Source organism: Syngnathus typhle, linkage group LG3 (assembly GCF_033458585.1).
Source record: "Syngnathus typhle isolate RoL2023-S1 ecotype Sweden linkage group LG3, RoL_Styp_1.0, whole genome shotgun sequence".
Taxonomy (NCBI): domain Eukaryota; kingdom Metazoa; phylum Chordata; class Actinopteri; order Syngnathiformes; family Syngnathidae; genus Syngnathus; species Syngnathus typhle.
Window position 1 is genome coordinate 739750 of NC_083740.1, and position 21295 is coordinate 761044.

The following is a 21295-nucleotide window of genomic DNA, read 5'->3' on the forward strand; positions in this document are numbered from 1 at the left end:
GCGTGTGTGTGTGTGTGTGTGTGTGTGTGTGTGTGTGCGGACGTCGTGCCGAGCTGGGCCCAAAGAGATGATTCACCGTCGGTCGGTCGGGAGAAAGTGGAGTGTCATCTCCTCCTTCCTTGCACATGAAGACCGGTTGTGTTGGCTCGCGTGTATTATGCAGCGACTCACACAATCACTCTCGCTCTTTATTTTATTTTACTTTATTATTTTATTATTTATTTTATATATTATATTATATATATATTATATTATATATTATTATTATATATTATATATTATATTATATTTTATATATTATATTATATATTTTATCTCACTCACTCACTCACTCACTCACTCACTCACTCACTCACTCACTCACTCACTCACTCACTCACTCACTCACTCACTCACTCACTCACTCACTCACTCACTCACTCACTCACTCACTCACTCACTCACTCACTCACTCACCCACCCTCTTTTATTCTCAAGTCGTATGCGCAGACAAAAGCCCCCCCCCCCGCCTACACACACACACATGCACACACACACACACACGAGTGCAGCGGAGTCAGAGTCTCTCCATCAGAAGCACGCTGAATAATTCAGTGGGAGGGCAGTACACTAGAGTGTGGCAAGCGTATTGGGCGCTGGCTGGCCCGAGGGCCGCTCGCCAAGCCGCCCGCCCGCCCGCCCATTGCCGCCGCTCTAAAAGCGATGATGTCACGACCCGCCATCTCTTGTCCCTCTTTGGCCTTTTTGCTCTGCCACCCCTGCCCGCCTTTTTGATGCTGCCCCCAAAGAGAAGAAGGAGGAGGAGACGTACAAGCTAAGTGGCAGCTTCCTACATGCAGGCGGGTCCTGGTGGAATTGTCAACGGCTCACTTTTTTTTTTTCCCCCACATGAAAGGAGCCAGGCTGAATTTTGCTGGACCGCAAAAGAAATGTTTCGATTCACAATTGCTTGTTTCTCACTCGACTAAACGTCGTCCACCGGACAAACTATTGATCTGGGCTTCTTTTTTCTTTTCCAATTGCCACGACGCCGCCCGATGACATCACAAAGACATAAACATGGCTGGCTCAAAAGGGGAATGGACCGCATGTTAGGACCTGCTCATAAAACGCCAATTCAATTTGCTTTTTTAACAAGCCGATAAAAGGACGGCCGGCCTCTGGTCAGCAAATCGTGCGTGTGAACTCGCCCCCTCCCCTCCCCAAGATGCCAAATGACTAACTAATGAAGTGGCTAATTCAATGGAGCGGCGATGCCACTGGAGCGTGTCACCTGACGAGTTGAGAGCGGACTTTTGGGAGGGCCACAGAGACTGGAGTCAGCGCCAAGGAGCGTTGGCCGGTCCTCGATGACTGGACTGGAAATGAATGAGTTTAAGCGGCCGTGACAGGATGCTTTCCAGGACATTTTGGAGGTTAGATGCAAAGTCCCCAGTGTGGTCTACATCTTTAAATTTTGTTCAAAGTGACCAATCATGGTGGCGGCCATGCTACAGGCACCATTTTTTTTTTTTTTTTAAGAGACCTCAAAGCATCATGTTTGTCCAACAATTTTGTGATCACATGAAATGGTGACAAGAGGAGGTTGTGGGCGGATGGCAGCCAGCTATCCCATTAATTGTTAAAACTCACAACGATGAGGACGACTTTGAAAAGGCCTATTGATTTTTTATTTTTTTTTCCCCCAGCGCTGATGCTACCTAAATAAACATCATGTAGGATGTTTGCAGGTCGTGCTGATCCCGGACGGGCGCTAGCTTCAACGCTATTAATCATGGCGGGTGGTGACTAACGCGGATGGTGTCATGCGAGCACAGTTTGAAGCGTTGCTCTTTGCATCCATCACACTTGTTCCCTCTCATCTTCTCAGCAGTTACCAAATATGGTGCAATCGTTCTCTGCGGCTCATCTCGATGCGATCAACTCCGTCCTCCCTCTCCTACTTTTTTCTCCCATGTGGACGCTCTCCCCCCCTCCCCCTCCGCTTTCCCATTGGCTGGCAGAGTTTTATTTATACAGCAGAAGCGGCAGCGGCGTTGGCGGCCCATTCCCACGCGGCAGCGCCGAACTGAGAGGAATTGGACTCGCCATAGAGCGGGCGGGCGGGCGGTCGGGCATCACCTCGCAAACTCCGACCGACCGCAAAGTTGCCTCGCCGTGCAGATTTGCAGTGCTTCACTTTGTCACGCGTTGATTATGGTACAGCCTCTTTTGGAAAATGGATTGCTTCCGCAAAACACGTATTTACGAACAATATCAAAGTGAGACTATCCGCACAGTACGTCATATTTCAACGTTCGCTCTTGCCGACGTGTCAAATGCGACAGGGAAAGACAATAGGCCCCATAAGTTGCCGCTAACAAGACGGTGTGCATTATTAAGCGGCCACGCATGAGCCCACGCCGACGAGATGGAACAAAGGCTGCCCGTTGCGAGGGTCCGCAATTGAAATATTTACAACGGCACAAGACGAGGCGGCAAAATGGCTGCTTTAACCCCAAAAACTGGCATGATTTATTGATTTAGTTTGCGTGGCGGCCTTGTGTCCACAGACACACTTTCACACCAGCGGCCTTTAAATCTGCGAAGAAATGTTTTCTTTTTTTTTTTTATTGAACCCTCCTACACTCCTTCGACACGTTTAAACGGACTAAAACACGTTTCGAGGTATTAGAAAGGGTCTTTTACGAAGTGGCCCATCAAGATGATTTTCACACTTCTCCAAATGAGGGCAAAGCACGCTCGCTTCAAGCTGCTTATTTATCGCTCAATTATTTCGCCGATTCTTTTTTACACGACTGTAAAACAAAATTCTACACCGTAAGCCGTATTTTCGTGAGCATCACCAGTCTAGTGCGCAGCACGCTCTAACTGGATGGAATTTGGAATTTTCCGAGCTCCACGCACTCAAAAAGGGATGCTTGCGCCGTTGTGGGAGGGAACGCGGCCATTTTGATATATTCAAGACGGTAATAGTAACATAATCATTTACAATAATAAATATATATACATTAATATTTCATATAACATTATATCATGATATAAATAAAACACAAAATCAACACGGGCTGTTGTCATACTTGGGAATGAAATACGACGAGATGCACGGCACACATGCGTATGCACCAACTTTCTGTTGCGCCACAACTTAAACCCGTTCTTAGCTGCTCTAAGGTCTCCGCTTCTTTCCGTCCCCAAAAAGTCAGGTGTGCCAGAATGCGACAGGCAAGGACATGGCGCTGCCAGATTGAAGGCGGCCATTTGTCAATTTGAACTTGGCCGTCAATACACGTTACACAACGGTGCACGCATTCCAACGGATGTAAATATTCGCGGTGGACACATTTGGAAGCTGCTGCGTCCAGCCGCGTGTCGTGTGTCTTTGCGACAAGATGGGGGTAGCGACCCTGTCGCGTTTTGAAACGCTCTGTTGAGTTCAAGACGGCCAGGTGCTCTCTGAAGATGGGCCAAGCGTGAATTGGATTTGGGCCACGGCGGCAGAGGCACCTGCGCCAAAATGTTTCGCGGACAAAAGCACTCTCACCGCTGCTGCTTTAAAGGCCAGGTCGTGAAAGGACGCCGCCCCCACCCCATGGAAAGAAGCGAGGAAAATGGGCAAAGCGTCTGTTTTATGCTAGCTTCTCATTAGCACACGGCTACGATGCTGCAATTTGGTTAATTGGACGTTTTTTCCACAAATCTACACGTGTGCTAATGGTTTTTGGGGTCTCCTAAAAAGTGATCATTTTGGACATACTAGGTACGAGGATTCCGCTCGTGACACCGTTAGCAGCGTTAGCATTAGCTTCGAGAGCAGGATGTTTGCAGTTCGGCACGATACAGAACATTTGAATTGAATCACCCTCCTATGTTGAAGACAACAAGGCTTTGGGAAAACAAGAATACAAAAGATCTCGGGTCCAATAAGCCAGATGTTTGTTGCTTGCGAAGCGCACTATGCTAATGCTTCCACAAAAGTGGAGCTCGACACACACAAAAGGTGACAGGCGACAGGTGACACGTGTACGTCAACTTCTACTTTTAGCGCAAACGCTGACAAACCAGCCGCCGCCAATCTCGTGGCGGTACAAACGCCATCAGAGCGTTGTGTGTTTAGCGCCGCGTGCTCGTGCCCACACACACACACGTAGCAGCAGAAGAATGTGCAGCAGAAGTTTGCGTGCACTTGGGCCATCTTCTCTGCAGCCATGGCAACAAAAGGCATAAATGATATTGACATCATTTTTAATGTATGAACCTCTAACGCGCCGCATTCACATTCGATTTAATTGCGCGCCTTGTTTACGTTTATCGAGCTCTAATTTGCATAATGTTAACGGCAAACGTGTCGACGCCTCTCATGTGGCGTTATCACTCGAGCCAGAGGTTTTGTTTTGTTTGTTTTTAGGCGGATGGCCATTCCAATTTTGGGCAAAAGAAAATTGCGACAAGCAATTAAGAAGTCAATTTGAATCATGACTCAACGAATAAAGATGCCGTATCATCCCATCTTGACATGATATTTTATGCATGCACTTTGGTTGTAGCATATTTCCATCCCACTGAACATCTCCGCTGCTTTCATAACGCCCCGCTTGAGATCCAATTCCATTTTGTGTACAGCGGGAAAATGCGGAGCAAAACTTTGCATCGACTGCTGCTCTTTTTTGCCGCCATGGCAACCAAAGGCTCACAGGGCTCCTCAAGAACAACGATATGGCCGCACATCTGCGCGTGGCCATCAAGCAAACAAACATCTGGAGAGAACAACGGGGAGTGACCCACATCTACCTCGGAACAGGGTCGCCCCCGAGGCCCCTGCCCCGCCCCCCAAGCTACTGTTAGCACATATGCTAAGCGTATCTCCGCTACCGCTACCACGTACCGATTTTCTTTGTTCATTTAAAATGAGCTTCCCTCCACTTCTTCTAATCTCCTCGTTCCCGATGGAAGCAACGCAGGTAACGACATGGCCTCATATTTAATGACAAGAGCCGGAGTGTAGCGTCTGATTTTGAGGTGAGCGTAGCTCAGCTCAGCCTCCCCGGAGTGGCTAACGTCGGGTTACGGCGCATCCCCGTTAGCAAGATGGGCGGCCGCGCGGCTGTGAAGACAATCGAGCGCGAGGTGCTCAGGAGAATTCTTTCCTTTGTCCGCCCGCACACCAATTATGGCAGCGGGACTTGGACAACTTTTTGGACCCTTTTCTTGTTAACGTGCCTGAGCGGCGATTGCAATTGATTGAACAAATCGATCGGATTCTTCACGTTTGTTTCGCCATTGAGTTGGAAAGTCTGCCTTCTTACAAAAAGAATACGGCAAATGTCCATTATAAATATATGTCTATATTTTAATATATATGTTTATATCATGACACATTTACATATTATAAAGATGTCATTTTACATTATTTATTTATTATTAATTTATTATTGATTTATTATTTAGATTTCATATATTATAAATGTGTCATATGAATACTATCTTATAGTATAGAAAAAAACAACTCGATAATCAATAACTTGGACTGGTCACATGACCGTCTGAGTCACGTGTTGGCCGTAGTGGAAATGATAAAAACCTGCTTCACTAATAACGCAAGATCTTTTTTGTGTGTAAAGCGGCTCAGACATCGCCGCAAATGTTTATTAATCGCACTGTCTGCGGAGTCCGGACGTCACGTTGACGTTTATCGGATTTCGAGGCCGTGTAAACATTTGTCTTGATTTGGATTCCCCGCGTAGGACCGGCGCCAGTCAAAACAGGTTAGAAGGCAAATGCATTTCCCCCCCCCACACCCCCCGCCGGATGCGCTCGGGGACAGGCCGCCCGGTTCCGAGCGTCACGCCGCGCGTGTCCTACATACGGTTCTGAAATACTACACGGCCAACATTGCGGCGTGACAATCGGTCGATGACAATCAGCTAATGAAAATGGTGGCAGGACGATTTTCACGTTCGTGTTGTCGAACTCGAACCGCAAACATACGATCTGGAAAAGCACTGGGAGAATTCCCAACAATGTGCCAAACATGCAAGACGAGGAACAAAACGCCTTTAGCATAGCGCCGCGATATGGCACGCCGCGCGGGTGCTGTGACGGTCCAGCTGAGGCCAGAAGGAAAAGAAGAAAAGAAAAGAAAGGCCAACAGGGGAAATGGACCGCAAGTGGAAACGGTCTCCAGGGTTGGATGGGACGCTGAGCCGCTCACGAAATGCTGCAGCAGAAGGGAGGGTAGGAGCGAGCAGCTTATGCCATTGTTTAGCGAATAGCATCAGCTTGGTCTCACGCAATGGAAGCGTTTCCAAAATGCAAGAAATGATTCGTCCACTGCCTGCAGAAGAAAAGCTGCCCGAACGGGCCGCAGAAGAAAGAAAGAAAGAAGAAAGAGCGACGGAATTAGCGCTGCGACGCAACACGGCTGGTGTCAAATTCACGAATGAAGGGCTAATTGACTAAACGGGAGGCTGACAAAGTCGAAACGAAATCATAAACACGGCGGGAACGGCATATGTGAAAGATACGACGGTGTACAACGAGTCGGCGTTTCGCGGCTGTGCGACAATCAATGGAGGCCAAACTATTTTGCTGGCTCAACGGGATGCAGAAAAAGGAACAAAAATTTCATTCGATTGGACTCTTGATTTTGCAAAGCAATCAAAATCCGCTTTCATTTCAAGGCGTGGTGACCTTGACCGTTTACTCCGCCTGCCGCCGACCCCAAAGCCGCGCGAGACTCCATCGATACGCGATCACTCGGCCCGTTTCTATCTGCCGCCAAAATTGCAACGGTGAGTTTCAGTGTGGCTTTGTTAGAGCGTCTCAACAGAGACAATTGGACATGGCTATGTCTTCGACTGACCAAACACACAAATACTGCAACATTGAGTACACGCATCAGCGGCCGCCAGCGCTTTGGGGAAAAAAAAAAAAAAAAGAGTTGGGACGTCTTTAAATAGCCGTGTGCAAGGCGGATTAAAGAAGGCAGGCGCCATTAAGAGGCGGGCATGCATCGTCTGTCATGGAGTCTCGTTGTGCTACACAACTAGGGCGTAATACCGGGAGGTGACCAGGAGGAGGGGGGGGGGGGGGCGTGTTGGCGTGAGGTGACGGGACGAGAGCGGCCGAGGGGAAAGCAGGAAGAGAGTGTTTACAAGGGTGAGAAGGACGTGTGGGAGATGACACGGCGTGGGCTGCCATCCGCCCACTCGCGTACACACTTGCAATTTGTGCAAGGGAAAGGGAAAAAAAAAAAAAAATGCTCTCGCTGCCTAAACGGGTTGCTGTGGAAACTCGCTAGCTTCTACGTCGTTCCATGTTTGCCAAGAGTCGGTCGGTGAAGCGATGAATGGAATGTTTGGAAAATGAGCTTTTAGTCCGACGACCGGGTTGTTTGCCGACTAAATTGGCCACCGTGGATTTTTTTTGTAATCATTCTAGCAATGGTGGCGGGTTGAAAGTCATTTGAAATGTTGGGTAGAAAATAATTAGCTAGCGGCGACGTTCAACAGATGTTTCTTGCCGCTAATCGGCTGCGACGCGCAAACTGACAAGGCCGCGCCACGAGGCCGAGGGCTGCAAACAGGCGCCTCGCTATCGTAGCCATGCTAGTTGGAGCCCCGCTCGAAAAACACGGCGTGTCGCAAGTCGGCTCCAGGAAGGACGGCAAGTTATGCCAAAAATGATTTGCTTCACTTTGTTTGGCCGCCGCCCACGTGAATGACATCGCGGCATCGCCACTCGTAGCAAACTACCGCCGATCGGTTACGACACACCGGGTGGTGATATCATAACGCAAATGGACAAACAAAAATGGCAGCGTCTCCTGAATCAAAATGAATCAAGTTTTTATAGCGGCCCATTCGTAGTCGTTTGTTTGTTTGTTCCCTCACACTTATTCACGCGGGCAGATTGCATCTGTGTTTAAAAAAAATAAAAATAAAAAAAATCAATCGCATGGCGAGGATGTTCTGAACTCCTGTTTCTTTCTCCTGCCTCGGGAACTTTGCAGTGAGACGTCTGACATTTATGGCCGATATTGCTTTCCCCGGCTCGTCTTTGTGCGTGTCACATTTGTTGCTGTTTGCGCTGTTGCCATTTTGTTTCCATTTAATGTGACATTTATATTTGTTTCCTCCAAATATTCCCAGGCCCGACGCCGCTGCATCCCCCCCCTGCTGCCTCCATTGTTTGTATTTTTTTTTTATTTGCTGCAGCATGTGGCAAAATATTCACTCTCACACTCTTTCTATATACCGTAAATTCCGGACTATAAGCCGCGACTTTTTTCCAAAATTTTGAACCCCTGCGGCTTATAGTCAGGTGCGGCTTAAATAAGGATTTTTTTCGTGATTTTTGTGATGACTTGATCACTTTTATACACTGCGGTATCTTGAAGAAAAAAAAAAAAAAATACTATTTCGAAACACTACTATGGCTGCTGCTTATTCTGGCTGTGTTGCTTGTGACTATTATGAGCTTTAATAGGAATGCACGCTAGGTGACCTGCGTCAAAGGGCTCTAAACCCTTCGTCACAGGCAGTGTTTAGAAAGACATGTTAAAGTATGTTATTAAAACTTTAAAAAGGCTTTCTGTGAACGGTCTTTCCTTGTAAAAAGACGCGTGTGCACGTGCGGCTTATAGTCCGGTGCGGCTTGTATAAGAAAAAAACTAAAACATCCCCCAATTTTAGCTGGTGCGGCTTATAGTCCGGTGCGGCTTATAGTCCGGGATTTACGGTACTTGATTGTTACCGATTTCTTTTTAAAATTTTTTTTTAAACGATTTAAACTTTTTGGCCATGTAGAAAGCTGTAGACCTCTATCTATCTATCTATCTATCTATCTATCTATCTATCTATCTATCTATCTATCTATCTATCTATCTATCTATCTATCTATCTATCTATCTATCTATCTATCTATCTATCTATCTATCTATCTATCTATCTATCTATCTATCTATCTATCTATCTATCTATCTATCTATCTATCTATCTATCTATCTATCTATCTATTTATTTAGAGTTAAATACTACATTTACATAAATAAAAATAAATCAATATTTATACTTAAATACTAAATGACAATTTTTGTAAAGGTGTGTCAAAAAGTTAGTAGGATGAAAGTAGCCTGCTGCGGCCACACGAGCGCCACCGAGCTCCTCGAGGCGCTTTGAGATCAGTCAGGCGCATCAGAGAAAAGTTTGAAATGTCCTCCGACGTGGACGTGATGCGGGCGGGCGGGCAGGTCCGCCTGCCGCCTCGTCGGGCATGTCCCGAAGCCGCCGCTGATAAGTGTGGACATCTTTCACTGTCACACTCATTTGCCGCCTCCCAATTAAGCTTCCTTAGTGTCAGCACGGATATATTTCATGTAAATTAATCATCTCTCTGGTGTCGCGCATTAACGTCGGGCCGCCTCGTTGATATTCCAGCGGCGGTGTTTAGCATCAAACTTTAGCCAGAACGCAACAAATACATTCTGGGGCAAAACGTTAAGAAAAAAAAATTGAAACGCAAAGACAGAAAAAACATCCCATCGTTGGAATCAATGCAAAACCAAAAGAATGTATTTATTTTACGGACTATTTTTTTCCCCTTTTTTTGGCAAAACAACATTGGTCTGCAGCTCGCCTCTAGCTCGGATGAACCGCGGGCCCCGGAGTTGGCATTTCGCAAACGCGCACAACTTCCTCCAGCACGGGCACGCAGATGCCGGCGTGGATTATTTCTGGGGGGAAATTACGCATACTGCCTGGCGCGTATTCAAGGGGACAGTTTTTTAGAAAAAAAGGGGCAGGAGAGAGAGAGAGAGAGAGAGAGAGAGAGAGAACGGAAGGGAGAAGGTCAAGCCCCCGGAAAGCCCCGCAAAAAGTTTGCCTTGAAAAGGGCAAAGAGAGGCCAGCGTGGTCTTTGTCTGGACACCCTTCCAAATCTTGAGGCCTTTTCAACTCGGTCTAGACTCCATCACAAAGCTTAACTGTGTTAGCTATAATTTAGCGCGCTTCCCATTCCGCCCTCACGCACCTGCAATCTCTTTTTAAATGTTTTTTTTTCTTTTTTTAATCCCCAGCGGCGTAAATTTGCATCCCAAATTGATTGCTCATGAAGTATTCATCACGGCAGAAGCACGTCGCAAATGAAACGGCGTGACTTGACCTTTGGCGACGTGGCGGAGAGCAAATCATTTTTTTTCCAAATGACAGCCGATTTAATCGAGACGTAAAAAAAAAATCCATGTGCCTTCAATGAATCAGCCTTGTTGTGTCGGACACACACACACACACACAGACACTCGCACACAAATGCTTAGTTGAGATGAACTATGGCCGGGCACCTTTGGTCACGCACACAATTATTTGAATGTGATTGTTCCTCGCCAGTTATTCGTGATAATCGCGACCTCGCACAACGGAAATCCTCAGAACTCGAAAAAAATCTACAAGGCAAAGAAACTGCGCGCCATCGTTAGTCTCCCACAGTTGTGAAATCATCAGATTAAATCATAAAAATAATGCAACCAATTTATTATAACTTTGCGCAATGAAAAAAATACAAAGTGACGAGAATTTAAAAAAAAAAAAAAAAAAAAAGCCTTGAAATGGCAATGATGTCTCTTAATTAAAGCTTAATGGTCAGCACTCAGCAGAGGTCTGTCTGAATTTGGCCCATGCTCGCTCGCCGCCCAATAAAAATGCAAACTTACATTTTACGACCACAATAATCAGTCGTCCAGAGTCACATCGTTTGGTTACAGTTGGCTGCGCCGCAATAAAACTTCCCGTTTAATTGTTGCTCTCATTTGTTATTGGAATAAAGATTTCATTTCAACAAACGGTGACAAATTTCAATTCTCCCAAGGAGCTTTTTTCCAAATGTCTACCGGCTCAATAGCAACCTTTGGAAATAAACTGGAGTGAGAAACTACTTGAGATGAACCGGCACAATATATTCTAATAAACGATGATCCTTTTACTGCTCTTGCTAGTCTTGAATGATTGCCAACAAGCGACGGTGATTTGGCATCTGTGATCAGAAGGAGTAGAGGTTTAGGCTATGTGCTGGCTAGCTAGCTAGCGCGAGGTTTTGTGTGTGAGGTTGCGCTCGTCTTTAGCCTGCTTTGTCAGCTTCTTGTTAGCCACTTGTCACGTGCTTGTCACATTTAGTCGCCAAATTCACAGGTTGGTTCACGGCGGAACTTTTGAGGTGCTGATGTGACCCGTTACTGGCATGCTAGCTCATGATTTTTAGCATGCTAGTTTGTGCCATGTGCTAGGAAGAAGTTGCGTGTAACTACGGACTGAGTTGACTGATGTGTTAGCTTCTAGTGCTAGCCTCCAGTTAGCCATCGGCCGCCACGTGCTTGTCACGTTTCTGTCCAAAAGTTTCTATTTTTAGATTATGCAGCAATGTGAAACATTCAGCGTGCCCCCAGGTTGGACTTTGGACACCACTGATGGAAAGATCAGAAGAAGCAGCAGAGTAAAACGCAATCTTTGGAAATCTGCTCAGCCAAAGCTTGAAGCGTTTTTTTTTTTTTTTTCCTGTCCCCTCCCCGAGTGTCCAAGCAGACGCGTCTCGGCTTTGATTCGTACGAGATCTCCAATATGGCCTGTATTCTACTCGGCGGGGTGTTTTCATGATCTCACCGCTGTCCGACTCCATTTGGGCACAAAGCCCTTCACAGAGGCCACACGGAGATTCAATCAAAATCTTTTTTCCATATTTGCTGAGCTGTCGTCTGGATAGGAGACGGATAAAACCACTTGTTGACGTTACATCGGCGTCTTTAGATCCAAGATATGAATTCTTCCTTCGGATTGACATGACGCGCTTTGAGAAGATGATGTACGCTCACTGTTCATTTTACAAGATCATCATGTTCAAGGACTTTTTTTTTGGCACACTTTCAATTGGTCCGTGATGAGATTCGTCTTTTTGCCGTTAGAGTGCTGACGCGGCCGTCACTTTCCAAAGTGGAGGACGAAAACGCGTTCCGTGGTCATGAAAAGCAACAAATGGCGAGAAAAGAGGAGACCATTTTCCGAGGCTTGACATTCACATTTTCACATCTCCGCCCATGGCTGCTTGCGGCCAGGTGAGCTTGTTGAGTGAATGGAACATGAAAAAGACGGCGCGCTCAAACAAACGCCATCGACTGGGTCGTCTTTTCGGACGGCAAAAAAATAAATGAATAATCCATTAATAAATAGAATTCATTTTCAAATGTCTTGTTCAGGTTCTGTTGACGTGCAGAAAATGAATTGACTCGCCCATGCTAGTTGCTAGCTAACACATCAGTCAACTCAGTCCGTAGTTACACGCAACTTCTTGTAGCCCCAAGACAATGAACGGTGCGTCACCTTCGGGTGCCTCACTCAAATCCAAACAAAAGCAGCCAAACACAAAGCCAAACGAAAGCGGCCCACGACGCAAGTGTGGAAACCTCGAGAGCGAGCGAGCGGATGCGCAAGGTATGGCGTCACTTTTTCTTGGGAGCGGCTGTGAATAATTTAAAGCCACTGCAAATGGCCCATGCCCATGTGGGACGTCCCAGGCGGGGCACAGCAACATACTGCAAGATGTGGGGGCGGGTGGGCAGAAATGACGGCCATGTTTAATTCACAACCTTCCGTTTCGCCAGCCGCAAAGCCCCCCCCCCCCGGCAGCGGCGCAACATTTTCCTTATTTCCCCACATGTAATGGAAGTACAAGATTCCCGCCTAATCTGGCCGTCTCCCAGGGCCTTTCTACACGTTGTGTCTGTGACAACCTCCGAGCCAATTCGCACAAATTAGTCGTACGCCGAATGACGAGCGGGCGGAAAAGCGGCGAGCTACGCAACCCGCTTGCTCGCCGTCTTGTTGTGCTACACGGCTGCTGAGGAATGCATAAAAGGTAGAAGAAAAAAAAAAAGGCATATATATATATATATATGCCTTTTTTTCTCCTTATATATATATATATATATATATGCCTTTTTTTCTTCTTATATATATATATATATATATATAATATATATATATAATACAAAAAATATATGTATCTAAAACGCATATTTAAAATTTATTCAAATATTTGAGCATTTCAAGAAAACTGCCATTTTTCTTGACATTGCTGCGCCTTGTTTTCTGGCACTTTGACTCAAGTTGCCATTTTAGCAGCACAATTTGGTCCCAACACCAAAAGTGTTTTGCACTTGCACCGCCCACGTACGTGGATTCTTTGATTTTTCGACTTGCTTTTGGATTTTGGTTTTCCCTGCTGTCGGCGTGTTCTTGGCACCGTCCGTCCCCTTCTGCTTCTCCATCCACGACATGACGGAGCACTCGCCGTCCCATCTATGTCATTTCTTCGAGCCCGCCGGGGTTCCTTTTGCTTCCGACGGTTCAAGTTTGACGGGCTAATTGGGTTTTGTCGAAATGGAAGCGTTCGCACGGAGAGCGCACAGCAGTCACGCAAGATTTTAATCCAAAGAAAAAAAGCTCTCAAATTGAGAGAGCCAGAATGCAGCAAAGACAGAGAGCGCAGCAGATGTTTGTTTCCGAGAAAAACGACGGCGCTTTTTTTAGGTGAAAGGTAAACTGCGCGGCGCTAATTAGGCTTGGAGCGCGGTGACAAGGAACATTATCTCCCGCTCTCCGCCATCGACATCCAGTTGAGCCTGCAGTACTCCCGCGGTGATTTACTGGCCGTCTGGCGGGCGGCCGAGCTCCGCCGCTTAGTTACACGAAAGAGATCGGAGGTGTTCGATAGCTTGTTAAATGGCACGTCGGCAGCTTTGCGCCGTTTATTCATTTTTCCGCCGCTGACCTTTGTTCGCACGGACGGACGACCCTCGACGCCCCCTCGCCCATCTGGAGAAGGTTGCGAGGTTGTCTCAGGAAAAGAAATGCGAGGGGTTACGCCCTTTTCAACTTTTTAGCTTCATCCAGAAGGACTTTTTGGAAGAAGAAAATTTAGACCCCGAAGATAGTTGCACTTAGCAACGTGATATTTGGAAGACATGTCTATCAGGAGTAGACCCACAAAAAAAAATGCTATGCTCAAAATTCGACATTAGAAATGGACCTTGAAAGACTGTTTAACTTAGACATGTGAAATTTGACAGGCAGGTGTAGCGTGGGCAAACAAACCAAAGAAAAGTGTGAATGCCCAAAAATAGACTGGAAGTCAGCCATTTTGTTTCAGCGCCTCAATGGAATAACGCTCTGTAGCAGCTCAGCACGTTTTGAAAAGTCAGCCAGTTTCAAATCGAAAAATGTGTTCGGCATGTCTATCATGAGCAGCCTCGCCAAAAAAATGCCGCCAATTCTCACCATTTAGGCTCATTTCACCAAATCCTTTAGCAGGCATCGGCGCTAACGTTTGGGAGCGCCGCATTTCATCAACCGCGCCAACGTGTCGCTCGCTCACCTTGTCGGCCATGATCATGGAGGAGCCTCCGTGCACGCCCAGCACGGGGAGTTGGGTCTGGACGGACAGGAAGTCGAGAATCTGAGCGATGGCCTCCTGGTCCGTGCCGTCGGCAAACACGATGCCGTGGAGGCGAGATCGTGACAGCAGCTCGCAAACCTTCAAAAAGAAAAAAAAATCAATTGGTCACTTTGGACCACTTTGAAGTCGTTTGACCATAGCCATTTGTTTCTCCGCCTCACCTGCGTGATGACGGACTTGGGGTCGGTCTGGTTGATCCTTAAGGGCACCACCGATATGTCCAGGGCGTCGTCGGGGTTGCGAGGGGGTCGCAGGTCCTGGTCCGGTATCATTCGGGTCTGGCCCATTACTACGCCCACGCTGAGCCCCGGAGGCTTCTGGGACGTGGCTCGAGACGCCCAGTGCGAGAGGAGGAGTAGCGTCCACAACGTCGCACACATGGTACCCTGAAGGCACAAACGCCGCAAGGGCTCATTTCCATCATTGGAAAAAAGGCAACACAATTCCTAGTTCCTGTTTGTTTTTGTCTGACGCCGTTTCCACTCGGCCCCAAAAAATGAGAAGCAGACGCGGCGAGTCATAAATGCCCCGGCGGCGTCACCTAAGCTAATGAAAGCGCCACGACGGCGCCGCCTCGCATCTCGGCCAATTTTCGACACCTCCGCCATCCGGCCGAGCCCGGGAAAAAAACCCTTGGGGGGGGAATCGGTGACGCGATGATCTTTAGCTAAACTTCCTTCAACGAAAGCTTCTTGGCCCGGTTCCGCTTGCACTTTGCGTAAAGCACCCGGCCCTTGGCGTTCGCACCACTTAGCGTATGTCGCTAAATCACACACCGCTACGCTCCCGTCCCTGAGAATTAGCATCAGCCGCGCCCCGCCGGCTCACGATTACGCTAACTTTCGCCCTGGAGTTAGCGTCTTAGCTAATAGAAGCAGGACTCGCCGACACCAACCCTGACTGGCGAGTCGACTGTCGGAACGCTAGCCCTGGCCCAAAGCTACCATTTGAAACGGAGTTTGCCTTGAAAGCCTGCTTTCAAACAATTGAACCCAACCTGATACCCTAAACCTGTGTTGAGATCAAAACCCTGCTTTAAAATTCAAACAAATGACTTTAACTCCCATTTGAGACCTTCACACTGACTTGAAGGCCTATCTCGAAACCCTAAACCTGTAACGAAAGCGTACTTTGAAAGTCCAACCGTGACTCTGAAGGCTCCTTTGAAACCGTACCTGTCGTCAAAGGTGTTTTTTCCTCTTGCAACCCTACCACTAGCTTGATCGGGTGCGCAATGGGTTCATGCAGTCATGGTAAGTAAATTACTTCCGTCGTATGCTCTGCTGCGGCGTCTTTGTGATCATTCATATGCATTTGGCTTAAGAGTACACATTTGCCTCGCGGCGGTGAATTAGCGGTCGAGCAAATTTGGCGAGAAGGGTCAGGAACGCCGGCAGACGGCATTAGCCGCAACGGCAAGAGCTGGAGCGGCAAGAAATCAGACGACACGATTGCTCAGCGTGAGCCGAACCCCGGGCTTTGTTTTCTCCCCGCCGCGGCGCACACGAGCGCATTTTTTGGTTCAGCGGCGTTAGCCTTAAGTGCGAGCGGATAACGCGCTGGCTGTTACGTATGCGTCCAAAATGTCACCGTTTCATTCTGGGCCGCTTCAGCGCTTTTGTTTGGCCCTGATTTTCAATTCGGGGGCCCGTCCGTGGTTGCCCCCGACCCTTAAATTAAATTCATTCATTAATTAATTAGCAATGAAGAATCATAATAATAATATACTATAAAATATACCGTTTTTTTCCATGTATAATGCGCAAAATTTAACTAATTTATTGTCCTAAAATCTGGGGTGCGCATTATACATGGGTACAAAAAAAAATCCGGATATCATACGGAGGCCGCCATTACAGATTCGCTTTCTTCTCTGCTGTTTACTTCAAACACGCTCCATACGAACACAATGCTCTGGTATCAGACGCTTGCTCGATCACCTGCTCGTTTGCTGTCACAATGTACCCTACACAAATCCGAAACATTTCTTCGCTATTGAGTTTGCTAGCGCATGCGCAGTGATACTGACCGGCAGAATAACATCCGGTTGTTCCCAAAGATGATCTTTTTTCTGAAATAATTTTACGGACTTAAGTAGGAGTCATAATTTGGGTGCGTATGGGTACAGGCTTTTTTCCAGCATCGACATGCCATTTTTAGAGTGCGTATTATACATGGGGGCGCATTATACATGGGAAAAAACGGTAGATATTTTTTTCTAAATAGCACTGATGAAAAATGTGTGTGTGTGTGTGGGGCAGCCAGGCCCCTACCGCCGTAAATAGCGGAGCTACAGTGTTTACACTAGTGTGGGCACAAAACACACATTTTTGTTAAAAAAAAAAACCCAGGGGAGGGGTAGTTTAATGGTGCCTCAAGCACTTGTATATTCATTTTTCATATTCATAATCATCATCATCATCGGATGTTTTGATTTAATTTGGTGCGTTAATTGCCCCTCTCCTCGGGCAACGTCCAATTCCAAATGCAGACACTCATCGGATTTATGCGCATATCGGCCGGCGCGCTCAATCCGCATCAAACTAGCAGCGGAATTAGCGGCTAATTATCAGTAAACACAAAGCCAAACGGGAAGGAAGAGACATTTGGCGCTGGGATTCATTAAAGACAAAAATCCAGACAGCTATCTTTGTGAGAAAAGGAAAAGAAAAGTCCCCGGGCTTGTTCAGCACTTTTGTCAAAAGAAAGCGAGCGGGCCTCTTCGACGCGATCCTCCATCTTGTCATCTCGGCTGAGTTGGCTTTTTTTTTTTTTTTTTCGCGGCTAAATGCATTTGCATGTCGAAAAGGAGCGCGCTCGGCTGATGGCATGCGAGCCGTGTCTCGGATGGCGGGACAAACTTCTGGGCCGGGCTGAGCTTGTTGGACAAATAGCACGCGTGCCATGTTGTGTGTTTGCTAAGCAACAACAACAACAACAAGACGAGCAAAGTAGGACGTCTTGTCCTGAATTGTCAGTGGCCAGTGGCAAATGCAAACCTAAGAGACGCAGCAGCAAAAAAAATGAATAAATAATCCGATTTAGTGTGGAATGAACATTTTTTGGTTAAGAATGGATCGATTTTTTTAAATCAAAATGAAACGTCAATTTGTATTTATATTTATTAGCAGACTTTCTCAAAATATGTTTTTTTTCTGATACTCTGGCAAAGATATTGCCAAACGTTGCTAATCAGCTTATTTGGCTCGGCAGCGAGCGCACACACACACACACACACACACTCACACACACACACACAGATAGGTAATTAGCAATTCAGTCAGCATGGCGGGTGACCTTGAGCCGGTGACGAGGTGTCATTCGGGGGATGTCAGCACTTTTATGGTGAGGTGGAAATGAGCTCATAAGAGACATTTGAAAAGCATCAAATAGGTCCAAGACCAAAGAGAACTCTAACCGCAATTATTTCTGGGGAGAGCGTGACCCCCCCCCCCCAAAAGAAAATGGCCGACGTTGACGCCGGCTTGTGGCTTGTCGTTTCGGTGCTCAATGTCATCAAAACATCGGATCGTAAATTTCGATAAGATGATCGAGGAGTGGCGCAAAAGTGCTTCTCTGCGGAAAAAAAAAAAAAAAGAGGGGGGGGTTAATTTGACTTGCGCACCTGTTAGGGGATTTACTGTCGTCTTCTTGTTGATGTAGCGAGTCAAATAGCGTCCCCGCAGAGACCAACTACTGCGAAAACGCTGAGTCGGCGCTCAGCTTTGAAAAAGTCACGTTGTTAAAAAGGTGAAGGTGAATCGATTTGAGAAGTTCCGAGGTAGCCGAGCCGAGATGACGACAGCGGCCGTCACCTTCTTCAAGGTTTTCGAGCTGAGCTTTTCCAGAGAGGCGCGCAAAAAAAAAATTTGTATTCAATATTTGATGAGGCGCTTTTTACACGTGAGCGCCACCGACGACTCATCTGGAAGCAGGAACATCAAAGTCATCGCACACGCGGGCGCTCAAAATGACAAACGGGACTTTTATGCATGGGAGATTTCTCTGTGGGCTCCAACCAGGGACTTGGATCTTCACTACCTTTTTGGTTTCAATTAAAACAAGCTCAACGAGGCACATCCGCAACACGTGTCACGGCCTTGAAATCAAATACCCCCCCCCCCCTCACAACAGCAACCCAAACAAATGCCAAACAAGCTTTGTTTTGCCAGCGTTAGCTTACCGTATTTTCCGCACTATAAGGCGCACCTAAAAACCTCCAATTTTCTCAAAAGCTGACAGTTGAGTTATTGATATATTGTTTTCACTATTTCGAGTGTTACTATATTGTAAGTGCATTAACATTTGAGCCACGTTGAGTTATTATTAAAAAAAAAAGTAGGATGCAGGATGGGGGAGGGAAAACAAAGATGGAATGGAGGAAGAATGAAGAAAGAAAGGAAGGAAAGAAGGGAGGGATGGGGGAAAGAAGGAAGCAAAGATGGGAGGGAGGAACAAATGATGACTCAAAAGGAGCACGTGAGCTTACGAGCACAGCATGAAAATTTCACAAGGTATGGCCCGGACGGGCGTTTTGCGGCCAATTTCGCGTTCGTCCCTTTTTCGCGGCGGCGAGGCGAAGCGCCCTTGAACACGTCGCATCATTTATATTTCAGGGCTGTTAAATATGAATAAGGAGGACAAGCAGCCAGAAAGGACACGACGGCTTTCAGCGGGCGGGGCGGGGGCTTTGACTTTTTGAGGGCGTTCAGCGGAGGTGAGCGAGAGGCCGGGATGAGAGAGCGGCAAACGAAAATAAAGTTGCGGCGGCGCTGGCTTGGGAGGTCTATTGACTGTTTAGCGGACGACTTCGGCGACCTTGGCGATCGCGGCGCCGACGGGCCCGCCTGATAAGATTGATGGGCTGTATCACCTTTGAGCGGCATTGCCGCGCACCTGCGGCGGGGCGGCAAAAAAAAAAAACTCAATAAAAGGAAAACAAAGACAGCGGCACCCGGTCAAATAGGACTAACGAAAGTTTAACATGAAAGTTCGGGAAAATTACATTTCGAAACAGACCACGAAATGAAACCCGCAAAATTTGACAAAAAAGTAGCAGACGGTCATTGTGCCGTTGAAAACGTAAATATTGTCTCGGCTCGAAATCCCCAGCCTGCCTCCAAACGTGTCAGTTGATCGTGTCGGTATCCGCTAGCGACTTTGTGTTCGACACGAGCGGAGCTGTCAGTCGTCGTTCCGCTGCGGCTCCGTAAACATCTTTAAATATGGAAGGCAGAATCGGGAGCGCCGATACGGCGGACGCGCTTACGAGACGAACGCCGCCGCCGCCGTGCCTTGGTGGACCTTCTCTTTAACGGGCCATCGATCCTCCCTCTCCCGTCCGTGTTTCTGCCGCTTCCCACTCACCTGTAAGTCAACGTGTCATAGGCACGCCAACACCTTTATTGATTCGGCCATGAAGTTTTACGCGGGTTATTTATCCACTTGAGATTACCGTTGTGGCGAATTGAACAACACAACACGGCGGAGGGAGGGGGAGATTATTAGCGCCGGCCGCTCACATCATTCTGCTTGTAAGCGGACACAAATCTGCTAGCCGCTAATAGCATTTGGGACGCAGACCAGAGGTGGCAACATCACTCGCCCTCCCAATTTAAGTCCGAAATACAGCGCGAGCTGGACTTGGAGGCCACCAATTGGTCCATTTGGTGACTCGACAAAAACCTCCAGCGGGTCCAAAGTGCATCTGTAAATCCATCACTGTTTCATTGCGGTTTCGGCCTTTCAGTTACCGTAATTTTCGGACTATAAGTCGCGTTTTTTTTCACAGTTTGGGTGGGGGGGGGGCGACTTATACTCAGGAGCGACTTATATACATATATATGTTTTTTTTCACTTTTTTGGGCATTTTATGGCTGGTGCGACTTATACTCCGGTGCGACTTATAGTCCGAAAATTACGGTAGTTGGCTAGTTAGTTAGTTAGTGTCCCATTTATCAGCGAATGTAAAGCAGTTAACTCATTTGCTCTTTGGATTTGAACACACTTGTTTTTTCACGAAGTCCGTCGGTTTTAGTGGCTAGCTCTGAAATCTTTTCCTCTCTTGTTATTCTGGGCTATTGCTTTGTTAGTCCCTTTTGTCTGCTTACGTCTGGACCAATTAGTTCATTTGCTTTTTTTAGAGGGGAGGGGGGGGGGGGCTTATTCATTCATGGTCGCGCTTATGTTTTGCCGGGGGCAGGATCACTAATGGCACCACTCTGAGATACAAGCAGGAGGCAAAAAAAAAATAATGCTATCACTGCCGCTGCTACATGCTGCGCTAATCAAGGGAAATCAAGCTTGTTGGAAAAAAGCAGCAGCTGGAATAGAGGGGGGGGGGGTTAGGGGGGGTCTCCTCCGTCCAACATGAAAAACATCTTTGACGTTAGCGCCGAGCACATCTGCGTCTTCCTCCGCAACGGCCGCCGCGTATCAATATTGAGTTTGTCTTTGCTTTCCAAATGGATGACAGAAGGCGGCGTGGCGTGTTCATATTAATGCGCCAATGTGACAGCAAAGGTGTTTGGCGCAACGCTGATGAGCCGCGAGAGAATTAGCATCCCGCCGGCTAAACGTCTCCGAGCCCTCGTCAGTCGGGCCCCGGCTTCCAGATGCCGCCGACAGATGTTTACGTTTGCGAGTCCGGCGAGTCTGACGCTTACCAGCAAACGCAATTAAGACTTTCCGGCCGTTGGCGCCGAGGAGAAAAAGACATCATCAGCGTGCAAGCGGGAAAAAAAAAAAAAACTCCCGGAACCACGTGGCGCCGCCGCGTCCCACTCAAGCCGAGGTG

At 47.3% G+C, this 21295-nt stretch overlaps 1 protein-coding gene across 1 annotated transcript in view; it reads right to left on the reverse strand.

Annotated features, from left to right (window-relative positions):
* Window positions 1-21295, reverse strand: part of grin2ab (glutamate receptor, ionotropic, N-methyl D-aspartate 2A, b) — a 50930-nt gene that overhangs the window by 20223 nt on the left and 9412 nt on the right. The window contains exons 5-6 of the mRNA XM_061275051.1: window positions 14661-14885; window positions 14419-14577 (exon numbers count right to left, since the gene is read on the reverse strand). Coding sequence (XP_061131035.1) covers window positions 14419-14577; window positions 14661-14885 — 384 coding nt within the window. The remainder of the gene's footprint in view (window positions 1-14418; window positions 14578-14660; window positions 14886-21295) is intronic.